Here is a 13,256-nt window from a genome sequence, read left to right on the forward strand (position 1 = left end):
CCCCCAGCCGCCTGCTCCACCCGCAGACAGAGCCACGGGGGCGCCCTCCCAGGCCAGAGGGGGTCGGGGGCCACCCTGATGCTCGGCCCCCTGGGGCCAGGTCCTAGCGGGGTCCTAGCCCGAGGCACAGGGGCCCCCCAAGGGGTTGGCGCTGGGTCCCACACCCAGCCTGGCTGCCGGCCCTGTGGCTCCCTGGGGGGCCTGGGGAGGCCCCGGCTTCACCCCGTGGGGAGTCACTCTCTGCAGCCTGATCTGGGGCGCAGTTCCCTCCATCTTTGGTTTTTCTTTCTCGCTTTAAGTTTCTGATTGCAGATTCAGGACGATGTGCCGTTCTTGGCGAGTCACGCAAGTGACTCACTTAGTCACGTTTCCAATAAAACTAAAAAGCGGAAATACCACAAGTGCCAGAAACACGGTAGCAGCGTCTTCTTGGTGCTAACCCTGGTCCCTGGTGGGCTTCTTGGGGGCAAATTCTTGGCAGAGCGGGCCTCCTGTCCTCCTGTCCTCCTGTCCAGGGCACCGTGGCGCCTGCGAGGGCTCCACAGAAGGGTGGGGACTCCTGCGACCCCAGGCCTGGGAGGTGTCTCGAGAGACTGATTCCGGGCAAGCACCCGGGGCTGCCACCGCCCCCCCCCAGCCGTGTCTCCCCAGGGGCCTGCGGGGCGCCCGGGGTGTGGGGCCATGCCTGTCAGCCACGCCTGCTGTGGCCGAGCAAGCCCCCTCGCTGCCCGTCTGCTCTGGAAGCAGGATAAGACGGCCCTGAACTGCCTCCCCGCCCTGAACTGACCACGAGCTCCCCGGGAAGGCTGGGTGCCAGGTCCCCGGGTCCCAAGGGTGGCAGGGTAGGAGCGAGCCCTGGGGGAGACGCCTGCTCTTGGCCCTACGGCCCTCCCCTGGCCCAGGGCCCCTCAAGAACACAGTGACCTCCAGCCATTCGCACATGGTGTTTATTCAGCCCCGAGTCCACAACCGTGGCGAAAGGCCACCGGCCGCTGGGCTTTGTCCTTCCTGGGCTGCCAGCAGGTGGGCGCTGTGCAGCTTGGCCAGGAGAGGTGCCTGATGCAGGCCAGCAGCTACTGGGCCTCGCCCAGCCTGGAGAGCAGTGCCAGGCAGGCATAGAGAGCGCAGAGCTGGCCCTGGGCCTCGGGCTCCCAGCTCACGTGGGGAGCATCGCCCCGCAGCTCCAGGCCACACTCTTCCAGCAGAGTCCAGGCAGGCGCCTCTGTGCTCCAACTGCTGCCCAGGAGCCATGCGGGCAGGGACACGGGCTGGCGCAGCTGCCACGGTGTACTCTGCTCCAGGACGCTGCCCACCTGCCGGGAAGGTGGCTGTGAGCGGGTTGGCGCCGGCGTCACCCAGGGGCCAGGGCCCTGCCATTGCCCGCCTGGCCCGCGTCCACCCTCCTCACCAGGCTGAGCGGTGCCTGCAGGGCCCTGGTCTCCAGGCCCCAGGCCAGCAGCCCACGCTGAGTGTCACTGAGCGCTGGGGAGAGAGACCGGGTGAGTGCGGCGCGGCTTCTGGGCACCAAGGCATCTGGGGATGCTCCCACCCCACCCCGCCTCACCTGCCAGAGCACCCAGCAGGTACAAGACGATCTCAGTGAGCTCCTCTACCAGCCTCCCGTCGGACAGGCTCAGGCACCCCAGGATGATGCCCACTGGGCCAGACTGGGGTGGCACATGCCCGCTTCTCAGGCCCTGCTCCAGCTGGGGTGGCACGGGGTGAGCCTGTGCTCCCGACCCCCCGCCCGCCCCCGCCCGCCCCCGCCCACCCGCCGCTCACCAACTCCTCTAGACCTCGCAGGGCCTCCTCCTCGGGCAGCACCTCCACCAGGCCGCCCCGCAGCTGCCCACACAGCTCCCCGGACAGGATGCACAGGCCCTTGGCCCGCTCCGCCACCTCTGCCTGGAGGCCCTGCCAGTCCTCGGCGGGCGCGGAGCCCCAAGCAGCTGCATCTACAGGCAGAGGCTGGCGTTGGCCGGTGCCACCGGAGAGCCCGGGCGGGGCAGGGGGTGTCCACGGCCGCTGAGGCGGTAGGGAAGGACTGACCTGACTGGATCCGGCCTCCGGAGCCGCGGTGGAAGATCTCAAAGCCGAGGGACAGGAAGCCTGCAAGAGTGACGCAAGGTCAGCGGGGCTGGGGGGGGCACTGACTGGCCCCCCACTGGCGGACGGCCCACCTTGCACTGCTGGTGTGAGCTCCTGAGTCGGGGTGGGGTGCACACCCCAGGGCCTGGGTGGTGCACAGAGCTGGGGGCTGGGGGCTCGGCTCACCTTCCTGAGGGGGCCCGAAGGTCTTCTGTCTCTTGTCCGGGAAGAGGACGACTTCTGGCAGCAGGCGGGAGCAGAGCGCGAGGCGGTGAGTAGGCCACCTCTCCCTCAGCACAGGGTCCCCGCAGTTCCCCCAGGGCTCCCCAACCTGCCAGAGCCGGCACCCGGGGCCTCCACCCCCGCTGCAGGGAGCAGTGCGGCCAACGCTAACAACTCCTGCCCCCAACTTGTCCTGGGCTCCCCTCTCTGCCTCTGTCTGATCCCCAGCAGCCCGCAAGCCCAGCGCACCCCAGTCAGAACCCATAGTCAGCAGGGCCGGCTGGAAGGCGAGGATGCTGCCCGAGGGGATGGTGATCGTCCGCTTGTGGCTCAGGTGGCCCTGGCCCTTCCCCTGGGGACGGAGAGGCGCAGTGGGTGCTGGGCAGGGGCGGCCTGGGGCAGGCCTCCCCTCCCGCCGGCCCGGCGCCCCGCGCACCTGCAAGCACATGGTGGTGGGCAGCATGAACCGGCCAGCGCCCTCCCGCTTCTGCGTGCTGGTGACCTCCACCTCCCTCTGCGTCCGCAGCGCCTTGGTCACCACGTACAGGTTGCGCCCTTGGCGCCGCAGCTGCCGCAGGATCTGGGGCTCCGGCCGCCGCAGGCGTCTGTGGGCGCGAGTGCCAAGGGTGCTCGCCAGGGCCGCTTCTCGCCCGCCGCAGCCTCTGCCCAGGAAGGGGAGACACGCCCAGAACCCCCAGGAATCGCCCTCCCTCCGTCCTCCCCGTGGGGTACTCCACTCCCGCTCGGCCGGCCGTGGCTGAGCGCCTGTGTGCGGGCTCCGCCCCTGCTGGTGGCCCCCGCTGGCTGCCCGGGGCCCCAGGCCCCGCCTCGCTGCCCTGCCCTGCCCGTCGCCGCACTGCTCCCGGCCTCCCGCCAACACCAGAGACTGCGGTGCCCCAGGTGGTGACTGCGGTGGCCCGGGCTGCCCAGCTCACCTCTCCTGCCGCAAGGCGGTCCACGTGCAGGGGGGCACGCTCAGCAGGCACAGGTGCATGGAGGCGCTGGAGCTGCTGGACATCGCGGCCTCCCCTGCCAGCTGCCCCTGCCCTGGGGCGGCCAGCTCCACGCTGCCCTGCAGCCGCCCGTCCACGGCGTCATGGAAGTGGAAGGGGCCGGCCTGCACCGCATCTGGACGAGACCGGGGCTGTGGCTGGCCCAGCGGCTGCGGCCGGGCCCTCCCACCACCCCACCCGCTCTGGGCCACCCGGGGTACCTGGTTCTGGGGCATCGGGCTCCAGGATGTCCCTGATGGACAGCTCCACACCCTGGAAGCGGGGCTTCCAGAACACGGAGCCACAGGGCTCCTTCACCAGCAGGCAGTAGGGCTGGAAGCTGGCGGAGTGGCCCAAGCTGCGCACGGGCACGAGCTCCCTGCCACAGTCCAGCTCCTGGAGCGTGTTCCTGACCACCTGCTCGAAGGCCGAGGGCATGTTCCTACAGAGGAGAACATCAGGCTGAGCGGTCCCAGCACGGCAGCCCTGTCCAGCGCCCCCCGCGACCCAGCACAGGCAGAAACGGCCGGCCCCCCCAGCCACGGTGTGGGCGCCCTGCGGGGCGGCCAGCACAGCCCTGGCCGGGACCCCGGCTTTTCCTCCACGGGCGGTGGGGTGGAATGGCAAGGCCTCCATCGCTTCCTCAGCCGAGGAAGCAGAGGCCGCTCCAGAGAGCCCCATGAGGGAGGGCGGGGCAGCCGGGGCCGGGAAGGCGGGAGAGGTGGAAGCACCACCTCCTGCGAGCAGGGTACAGGGGCCACAAGGCCCGGCTCTAGGCGTGTTCTCTGGAACATTCTTTGAGTGCAGGGTTCCGAGTGCCCGTCTGGAACATTCTTTGAGTGCCCGTCCGAGTCTGAGACTTCAGGGCCAAAGCGGGCCTCACCGGGGACAGCTGGGCCGCGGCAAGGGGACCCTGGGCACGTTGGAGGGCAGGGCCGGCCGCCTCCAGGTGCCTGACCACCCTGGTGCCTGGCATCCTGGAAGTGCAGGTCGTGGCCAGCAGGTCCAGCGCCCCCACCTTGGCAGGGCGCCAGGAGCAGCGCTGGCCTCCCCCCACCCAGGCCCCGGGCCCCAGGCTGCAGCTCACCGTGCGTGTGGCTGGCTCAGGTCCTGCGCGTCGGGTCAGCTCTGGTTCTGGCCCCGGCCCCAAGCACCTAGACCTGAAAGTGAAACCTGATGCCAGCGGTGGAGGGGCCACCCCGGGCACCGCCCCAGGTCCCGCCCTGCCCAGAGCCCTTCCCTCCAGCCAGCCCGCCCGCCCGCTCCTGCCTCACGCCCTCCCGCTCTCAAATCTGCAGGCCTGGCCTGGACGGAGAGGCTCGCGGCCACTTCCTCAAGGAGGACGTGCAGACAGGCACAGGCCCCGGAAGAGGCTGCTCTGCCGGCCACTGTGGACACGGGGCCAGAACCCGGAGGCCCCCCAGACAGACTCCACCTGTGGGTGGCCTGGCGAAACTGGGGCTCTCGGTACCCCGGGAGTAGTCAGCATCGCCCCCCGCCCCGCCCCACCCACGACGTAGGAGACTCAAAGACGACGGCCCGTCCACCAACACCACGTAGGGGCGGCCCTGCAGCGCACGGCCCAGCACTGCCCACCCACGCCCTCGGCGGCAGTGTGGGGTGGGGTGGGGACTGCTGCCCCGGGAGCCGGCCGGCCGTCCAGTGCCCCCAGCAGCCAGGCGGCAGAGCCACCGGAGGGAGCAGCTTAGAGGCTGCACCCAGCAGGGGCTCTCTGGGGCGCAGGGCACGGGACATGTCAGAGCAGTCGCGGCCCGCGGATTCTACTCACCCGGTGAGCCAAGCGGCTGCCAGTGCGTCGCAGGAAGTGCGAGAAGCTGGAGAGGTGACCACAGGCAGGAAGGAAGCACCATCTGATGCAAGCAGAGCTTGGTGGACGCGGCCACAGCAGGAAACTCCAGGGCTGGGGGGCTGCGGCTGGCCTCCGAGGCCGAGTCCGTGGTCTCCAGGTCCTGCTCCTCTGAGCCCGGAGTCTGCTGGCAGAGGTGTCCTCGGCCACCGGGTTCAGCCCCTGGAGCCCCTCTGAGGCGCAAGCAGAGGTGCGAGCTGGTGGCAGCCCCCTGCAATGTCTGGGGGGCCTCGCTGCTGCAACCCCCTCCTGCTTCCACTTCTGTAGCAAGAACCAGGCCCTGGAGGGGCTGGCTGGGCGCGTGGCTCAGGGCAGAGGTGGCTTGTGAGGGCAGGAAGGAAGACTGTGGGGAGTGGGTGCCAGAGCTGGCCCTGCGCCCTCCCCGGTCACGAGTCCCAGGCTGGAGGGGCACCAGGACATCCCCAGATGCGGGAACTCCAGGGGGGCCCAGAGGTGCTCGCCCTCAGCCACCCAAAACATGGAGAAAGGTGGGGCCCCAGGGAGGTCTGGGCGGGCCCTGGGGCTCAGGGCTGGGGAGGGGTCCCGACGGGGCTGGGGCCCTGGGAGGGGCTTCCATGTGAGGGTCTGAGGGGGAGACGGCTCGCTGCCACTCAGCTCCCTCCCCGGGCCGGCACCCCCAGGCACCGCCAGGCCCCTGCCCTGGGTGCTGGCCCCGGGAGGACGGGGCGGGTTGTTCACGCGCCCAGGAAGGGCCTGGGCTCGGGATGTGGAGAGGGAGGTGCGGCTGCAGGTAGAGGGCCATGGTGGCGTGAGGGCCCTGGAACCCCACCTGCGCTGGGGCGGGGCTGGGTGCACGTTGCGGACCTGGGACACCTCCGCAAGCCAGGCTGGGGTAGCGGGCTTGGGCCCCCCACCCCTGCGCCAGCTCCCATGGATCTCTGGGAGTTCTCAGCTGCCCACCTGGAAGTCCACTCCCCCCCACCCCAGCCCTGCTGTGCCCAGCCCCCTTGCTCCACAGTCGGTTCCCCCAAACAAGGTCCTTGCAGCCACGGAGCAGACAGGCTGGGTCTGAGCGGGGCAGCGCCTGCCTTCCTGGGCTCTCTGGCCAGCCCCGGGCAGGTTGTGTCCACCGCGGCCAGGGTGATGGGTGTGGCGGGCCTAAGTGTGGCGGGTGAGCTGGCCGCTGTGTCGGGAGGGTGGGCGGGCGCACCAGGCACTGTCCAGCCCCAGCTCCCTGGCCCGCCCACAGACGCCCGAGACCCTCCAGGGCAGCAGGGCGGGGGTCTCCAGCGCACGTGCTTTTCAGGGCCCTGGTGGGCACCTCGGCTCACTCCTGAGACCCTCCCTGCCCTCCGCGTTGCGCAGGACGGCCAGGCGCTGGGCAGGGCCCCGGTCACACGCGGGCGTGGGTTGCCCTGAGCCCGGCGCCGACCGCCTGAGGAGACTCCGGGACGGCCGAAGACACGGCCCGGGCGGGCGCAGGGGGACAGCGGCGGGCAGGGCCAAGCCGGGGACGACGGGCGGTGTCAGGCGGGGCTGGGGGGGGGGGAGCGCCCAGACTCCGGGCCGGGGCCTCGGGGCTGCGGTCTCGGGCCGGCAGGGAAGGGCGGCCCGGGCGCCCGCGGGAGGCAGGAGGGGCCGCTGCCCGCGGCGGGAGGTGGACACCGCCGGGCCCTGCGCGCCCGGCACGCGCTCGGCGTCCCTCGCAGGAGGCGGCACGCGGGGCGGCCGAGGCCGAGGCCGAGGCCGAGGCCGGGGCGCCCGCGGCGGCCCCAGCGGCGTGTCCAGGGCCCCCGGGTCCGGCGGCGCCCGCGCAGGCTCCCGCGGGGCCGGGGTGGGCAGGCGGGGTCCGACGCCCCGGGGCCGACCGCACCCCGCTCCGCGCCGGGGCGTCTCGCCAGGCCGCGGGGTCACAGGTCACGCCGCTTCGGCCGGGAGCGCGAGCGCGGCCCTTCGCCGCGCCCCCGCGGCCCCGCCCCCGCCCCGCGCGGAGGCCCCGCCCCGCCCGCCCCGCCCTGACGACGCCCCGCCCCGCGCGCGTGCGTGCCCCGCCTCCCGCGGCCGTTGCCGGGCCGACGACGCGGCCCCTCGGCCCCTCCGGGGCGCATGCGCCGTCTCGGGCCGCCCCGCCTCTCGCCCCCCCCGGCCCCGCCCCGTCCGCGGGGAGCGGGCGCGCAGCGATGACGTGCGGGGGCCTGGCCGGGCGTCGCGGACTCTGGAGATGGAGGAAAAGGAGCAATTACGACGGCAGATCCGCCTCCTGCAAGGTGGGTCGGCCGCGCCGGCGCCGCGCGCCCCTCTCCCCCGCGCCTCCGCGGGCGCCCCCGCCCCCCCAGGGCTGCTCCGCGCCGCCGCCCGGCGGGGGGCGCGGCCGGCGGGGCGGGGCCGGGCGTCCGGTCGGGGGCCGCTCGCTCCGCTCCGCTCCGCTCCGCTCCGCTCGGGCGCCGGCCCCTCGGCGCTGCGGCCGGGGCGGCGGGGCCGTCGCTTAGTAACGGGGGGCGGCGGCCCGGCGGGCTCGGGCGGGCGGGGTGCTCCCTGCCGCCGGCCCTGCCCGCGGCCGCCCCTCGCCGCGCTGGGCCGGGCTCGACTGCCGGCCGCGGCGCCGCACCTGCCGGCTTCCAGGCGCGCGAGCGCGTCCCCGCGTGGGCGCCGAGTCCTCCAAGATACTCCCGCGGCGGCGAAGGGGAGCGCCTGACGGGGGCGTGGAGGACGCGTCCAGTTGGGCCGCCGCCGCCGTCCACACGCGCGGCTTGGTCCTGCCTGCCCCGCCGCGTCACCGGCCCGGGCGCGGCTCTTCGCCTGTGTGGCCGGGGGTCGCTCTGGGGGACACTGACCCGTTGGGCTCCTTGTCGGGCCCTGCGTGGTTCCAGCCCCTCCTGCACCGAGACAGCTGCCCTGGGCGTCGGTGGAAAGCCTTGTGGGGGTGGCGCTGGCCTCCTTGTCCCCTGGAGGACGAGAGGGACCCGGGCGGCGCGCTCTTCCTGTAGGCAGGGGTGGAGAGGCCGGGCTCTCACTGCCCTGGCCAGGCAGGGAGGCCATCTCTGGGCTGTCCGGTCCCCTTTGCCTCCTTGGGAGAGCCAGAGGGCTTCCTTTCAGGCCACCACAACCTGAGGCCTTGCTGGCCTCCCAGAGCAAGTGACCCTGCCCTCCAAGGTCGGGGCTCTCAGCCAGATGGGGTGGGTCATGCCACATGGGTGCCTTGGCAGGATGAACAGCCAGAGTAGAATTAATGGGGAAGGGCCACAGAAAAGACTGGCCTGGGGCTGTGGGGCCAACCGTTGTGCTTCTCGGACACCAGGAGCTGCTCCTCCTGCATCAGGACCTGGCGGGGTCTGGGGCTATCAGCTCTGTGGGGAGACTCGCCAGCTGATCTCACCCTTTGGGGAACTGAGTGATTCTGTGTTTTCAGGTCTCATCGACGACTACAAAAACCTCCACGGCAACGCCCCTGCCCCTGGTGCCGCGGCCACTTCCCGCTGGCAGCCGCCCGCTTATAATAGCAGCAGGGCCTTCGGCGCTCGCTACCCTCGTCCAGGCCGGAGGGCTTTCGCCCTCAACCATGGAGCTGAATGGCGCAAGAAATACTCCCTTGTGAATCGACCCCCAGGGTCCTTGGATCCTGCTGGCGAAGGTGCTACACAGCCCTCCCTCAGGGCGGGGGGCAGCCAGGACCCGGACCCCCAGCAATATGTCCTGGAGAGGCAGGTCCAGCTCAGTCCTGATCAGAACATGGTCATCAAAATCAAACCGACATCGAAGCCAGGCTCAGCAGGTGCCTCGGGGGTTCCGTGGGGCTCCCTGCAGGAGGACCAGGATGCCCCCCGGAGTGACCCACGGCCTCGGGAAGGTGAGGGTGAGCCGCCTGGTGGGCAGCGACAGCCCTCCAGGCCTGCCCGGGCCAAGGGGAGCTGCAGCGCTGAGGACCCACTTCTGGTCTGCCGGAAGGAGCCTGGCAAGCCCCGGGCGGTGAGGCCTGCGAGCAGCGTGGGCGACAGCTCCCCGGAGCCCAGGCGGACGGTCAGCGAGAGCGCGATCGTGGTCAGGGCCCGCTGCTTGCCCTCCACTCCACCCCCGCGCAGTGGCACCACCCTGGGTCGGAAGGGGGGCCCACCTGCTGGGGCCAGCTGTGCCGCACAGCCCCTTGGGGATGGGAGAGCCAACGCCAGCTGCCCGGAGCCGCCAGCTGCCTCCGGTTTGGGGGCAACCCACGCCAGACCAGCCTCAGGCCCCAGGCAGACACGAGAGGCCTCGCACCTTGGGCCTTGTCGAACCAGCAAGTTCCAGAAGAGCAACTACAAGTGGGTGGCTACCTCAGTGAAGAGCCCCCGGGCCACTCGGAGGGCCCTCAGTCCACGGGCGGCTGCGGAGAATGGGTGCAGGGCCCCTGTCAGCACAGCGGAAAAGCCTCAGCCCAGAGCCGACCTGGATGCCAAGGCCCGGAAGCCGACCGCTCCCTCCGTACCCACGGCCTCCCCCAGCAAGTACAAGTGGAAGGCCTCCAGCCCCTCTGCCTCCTCGTCCTCCTCCTTCCGTTGGCCCTCGGAGGGGGGCAGCAAGGACCGTGCCTCCCAGCTCTCTCCCGTTCCATCGAGGTCCCCCCCGGGGGGCCGGCCAGCAGTGGCGTCCAGTAGCCTGAAACCCCTCGTTGGCGAGACCTCGCTTTCAGCTTACAAAGTGAAGAGCCGAACCAAGATCATCCGGAGGCGGGCGGGTGCCAGGTGGTTTGCCCTGCCCAGGGTCCTGTGGGGGGCCGGCAGGGACGGGAGCCCACCTGTAGGGGTGTGGGAGACGGCGGCCTGGGGTGAGATTTCCGGAGGGGGTGAGACTGTGATTATGTACCGCTGAGGCAGGGGCTGCGGGGGGCCGGGTCCCAGCCAGACAAGGCCCCATGAAGGAGGCCGGAGCACCGCAGGTGCGGGACCCCGGGGTCGGGTAGAGGCGCCCCTGGTCGCCAGGGGAACGGTGAGTTTGGGTTGCATCGAGTCAGCTGCTGGCAGCCAGGCCGACACCACGGGTCCTCCCAGGTGGGGGCTTTGGTGGTGAGGAGGCGGGGCTGGGGGGACTCGGTGGGTCTGGTGGGGAGCCCGGGAGCCTGTTGGGAGCCACCGTGCTTTGTCTCCCCAGTCTTCCTGGGGACAAGCAGAGCAGCCCCACGCCCGCCGCCTCTGCCAGGAGCCAGCTCAGTCCCCGCCGGCGGCAGACCCTCCTGGGGAAGACCAGCACCGCGCTCAAGAGGACGCCCCACAGGGCGCTGGCACCCACCGCCAGGCTCCGGCAGCACTGCCTGCCTCCCGGCCGCGCTCCCCTCCCCACCAAGGAAGGTAGGACCTGAGGCTGCCCTGCTGGCCGCCCCACGGGGGGTGGGGGTGCAGGTGAGGAAGCCGGAAGGCAGGTGAGGGCCTCCCCTGTGGGCGGCTGCCCTAAGGGGGTGGTGCCCCATGGGCCACCAGTCCTGAACTCTTCCTCCTGTCCCCGCTTCCTGCCAGCCCAGCTGTGGCCACGAGCTCCAGGCTGGCGCTGTGGAGTCTGGGGTGATGGGCTCGTGGGGCCGGCAGGACCGTCTTTCTGGGGACTGTGCCGTGGGCCCCCGGGATAGGGTGCCAGGGTGGTTGCCCTTACTCTTTGGGGGAGGGTGTCCAGCATGCCACCCAGTTTGGACTGCGCCCCAGGGCGATGGGGGCCCCTGGTGGCCACGCGGGGACTTGTGCCCCCCTTGAGGGGGTGGCACAGGTGGGGCTTCAGCTGCAGATTGGCAGGAGGAGCCTCTGGTAGGAGGGGAGGGGAGAGGAGGGGAGGGGAGGGCCCGGGCAGGCGGGGCTCAGATGGCATCTGGGGGCTGTGGGGAAGAGTCTGGGGGCGCGCGGGAGCTCTCCGCTCGGCCTCGCGGCAGGTGTCGGCACCGTCCAGGCCGGGTGCGGGGGTGCTGACCTGCAGGGGCGCGCTGTGAACTGGGGCAGCAGCACAGCAGTGGTGGTGCCGTCTGATCTGGGGCAACTCTGGCCAGAGGGGCCATCCTAGGCTCCTGCCCGTGTGCTTGGCGGGCCGGGATCCTCCTGCTGCACGCCCTGCAGCCGGCCGCGCCCTAAGCGAGGCAGCTGGCCCTGCTCTCCTAGGAGGTGGCGTGGCAGGAGTGTCTGGCCAGAGGCGGAGTGCGGAGTGGTCCTGGCCCTCCCGGCTCTCGCTCCACGTGGAGCTGCGTGCTCTGGGGACGCGGTGCTGCTTTCGGGGGATGCCTGAGGGCAGGTGCTCCGGGCTGGAGCCCCGAAGGGCTGCCTTGGTTCCGCAGGCCTCTGTGGCTCGCAGGTGCCCATCACTGCCCATCTAGTCTTCTTGGGCCCTTCCTGGCTCTGGAACTCTGGGGGCTGGGCTTTGGGGTGCTGGCAGATTCCAGCATCCGTCCCTGGCCTTGGGTCTGTGGCTGGCCCTGTGGAGTCCCACTGGCCCAGGGTTGGGATGGCAGATGTGGGGCGTGGCCTGGGCTCTGGTGCTCTCTACCTCCCTGGCCCTGATGTAGGGGGAACCTGCGGGGTTTGTGGGGCGACCCGGGTGGGCACATCTCTGCAGCCTGTGAGCCGGCCTGGCTTGCGGCCGCTGGTCTCGTGACCGACACCCTCCGCCCCCGCCGCGGGGCGGGCTGCAGAGAGGACTCCTCTGGACTCTGTCTGACCCTGCTGCGGGAGGGAGCATCCTGGGGCCAGTGGCAGCCCGGGCACAGGTCGGGCCTGGCGTGGCCAGGAACCACGGTTGCGGCGCTGTGTGAGGGCCGAGGGGCGACGTGGACGCCATGGGCTGTGGGGCTCAGCCCAGCGGCAGAGGAGGGGGCAGGATGCGGATGCTGGGCACAGGCCTTGGGAACCAGGTGGGGAGGGTGTGGGGCGGTGGGGGTGCCATGCTGGGGGGGTGGAGGGAAGGCGGGGGAGAGGGTGCTGCTGGGTGAACAGCTGGAGTCACCTTCCTCTGGTCCCCCTACCTGATCCCCCTTCTACTCTCACCCGTCTTTGTCCCGCAGGTGGTGCCAAGCACCTCCCGGGCTGGGGGTCTGGGTGCAGAAGGCAGCACCCGCTTTCTGGGACTTGGGAGCAGGCGGGACGGCACCCTCACGGGGACAGGTGCTCTGGAGAGGGGGAGCCGGGGAGGTGGTGGAGCGCGCAGAGAGCCCGGTCGGCAGGAGAGGGGCTGCTCCTGGCCCCAGGCCTGTGGGGGACAGGAGCTGCCCGTATGGCCAGCAGCCCTCAGTGAGAGGTGGGCGGCCACGTGGGGCAACGGGGCTTGGTTCCGGCTAGGGCAAGGGAGGGGGCCGCTTGGGTGTGCTTGGGGACATGGGGTGCCCGAGTCGGGGCCCAGTGGGGTCCAGGGGGATTGGGGGGCAATGAGCCAGGATGCCCATGTGGGCGAGGCCTTGGAGCCCCCTCGTGAGGCCCGTGCCAAGGTGGCTGTGGCGCAGAGGGGCCTGCGGTGGAGGGGGGGCTGGGGAGACGGTTGGGGCGAGGTGAGGGCGGGTTGTGACCCTGGCGGAGGGCGCAGGGGCGGCCGCTTCACTTCCCGGGCCGCCTTCCTGCCAGGTGGCCGGCCTCTGCCTGGCCTCAGTCTTCCTCCTTGCTCTGCCTGCTTCTGTCCCTGCCCGCCCCCCCCCCCACGGGGCCGGCACGTGGTAGGGGCCTGCGCTTGGGGAGCGGCCACAGCCAGGGTCTCCTGCCTCCTGGAGTATACAGACCCTGGGCCTTGGGGCGGGCAGGGGGGCTGCCCCTCCTTGGCTGCCCTGCCTTTCCCCTGCGCAGATGCTTGGTCCCAGACCCAGTGCTGGGGAGGGGCTGCGCCAGCAGGGAGAGGGAGGGAGAGGCTTCCGGAGGGGCCGCTCCCAGCCCCAGCCCCGGTCAGCCCCGCCGCGGGGCCCAGCGGCCAGCAGAGGGCGCACTTGCCCCTCGCAGCCCCACGTCCCCCTCTTTCTGGTAATTGATTGCCTAATTTCCCCTTTATGTGAAAGAAAGCAGATATCGAGTCATTTGCAGCAATAACCTGCTAATGCCGGGCCAGTATCGAGGCTCCCCTGTTCATTTCAAGTGGCAGATAAAACCCTAATACATAATTATCCTTGCAAATTGGATTGTTTTAAATAACCCAAAGGC

General features: G+C 71.2%; 2 protein-coding genes across 3 annotated transcripts in view; one reads left to right on the forward strand and one right to left on the reverse strand.

The window, feature by feature from the left end:
- Window positions 1–935: 935 nt before the first annotated feature.
- Window positions 936–5,823, reverse strand: GSDMD (gasdermin D). Of its 2 annotated transcripts, none has more exons than XM_037493828.2 (12): window positions 5,092–5,823; window positions 4,390–4,456; window positions 3,524–3,744; window positions 3,246–3,438; window positions 2,747–2,915; window positions 2,560–2,662; window positions 2,275–2,328; window positions 2,050–2,109; window positions 1,783–1,955; window positions 1,565–1,706; window positions 1,409–1,482; window positions 936–1,313 (listed from the first exon to the last, which is right to left on the reverse strand). In XM_037493828.2, the coding sequence occupies exons 3-12, from the start codon at window positions 3,738–3,740 to the stop codon at window positions 1,074–1,076; spliced, it is 1,425 nt and encodes a 474-aa protein (XP_037349725.1). In that variant the 5' UTR covers window positions 3,741–3,744; window positions 4,390–4,456; window positions 5,092–5,823; the 3' UTR covers window positions 936–1,073. The 2 variants fall into 2 exon arrangements, with proteins under 2 accessions (XP_037349725.1, XP_037349647.1); XM_037493750.2 differs by having other exon boundaries at window positions 4,390–4,462.
- A 1,486-nt stretch (window positions 5,824–7,309) lies between these two features.
- ZC3H3 (zinc finger CCCH-type containing 3) overlaps window positions 7,310–13,256 on the forward strand; it is a 40,242-nt gene continuing 34,295 nt past the window's right edge. The window contains exons 1-3 of the mRNA XM_037507302.2: window positions 7,310–7,397; window positions 8,540–9,848; window positions 10,255–10,451. Of these exons, the coding sequence (XP_037363199.1) occupies window positions 7,352–7,397; window positions 8,540–9,848; window positions 10,255–10,451 (1,552 nt within the window). The 5' untranslated portion in view covers window positions 7,310–7,351. The remainder of the gene's footprint in view (window positions 7,398–8,539; window positions 9,849–10,254; window positions 10,452–13,256) is intronic.

This window comes from Talpa occidentalis, unplaced genomic scaffold (genome assembly GCF_014898055.3).
Source record: "Talpa occidentalis isolate TD23 unplaced genomic scaffold, MPIMG_talOcc4v2.1, whole genome shotgun sequence".
Classification (NCBI taxonomy): Eukaryota; Metazoa; Chordata; class Mammalia; order Eulipotyphla; family Talpidae; genus Talpa; species Talpa occidentalis.

Coding starts and splice junctions, on each gene's coding strand:
- GSDMD (XM_037493828.2), bottom strand. CDS start 3,740: ATGCCCTCGGCCTTCGAGCAGGTGGTCAGGAACACGCTCCAGGAGCTG. Junction 2,110..2,274: donor CTTCGGGCCCCCTCAGGAAG/GTGAGCCGAGCC, acceptor TCACTCTTGCAG/GCTTCCTGTCCCTCGGCTTT. Junction 1,956..2,049: donor CGGAGGCCGGATCCAGTCAG/GTCAGTCCTTCC, acceptor CTCTGCCTGTAG/ATGCAGCTGCTTGGGGCTCC.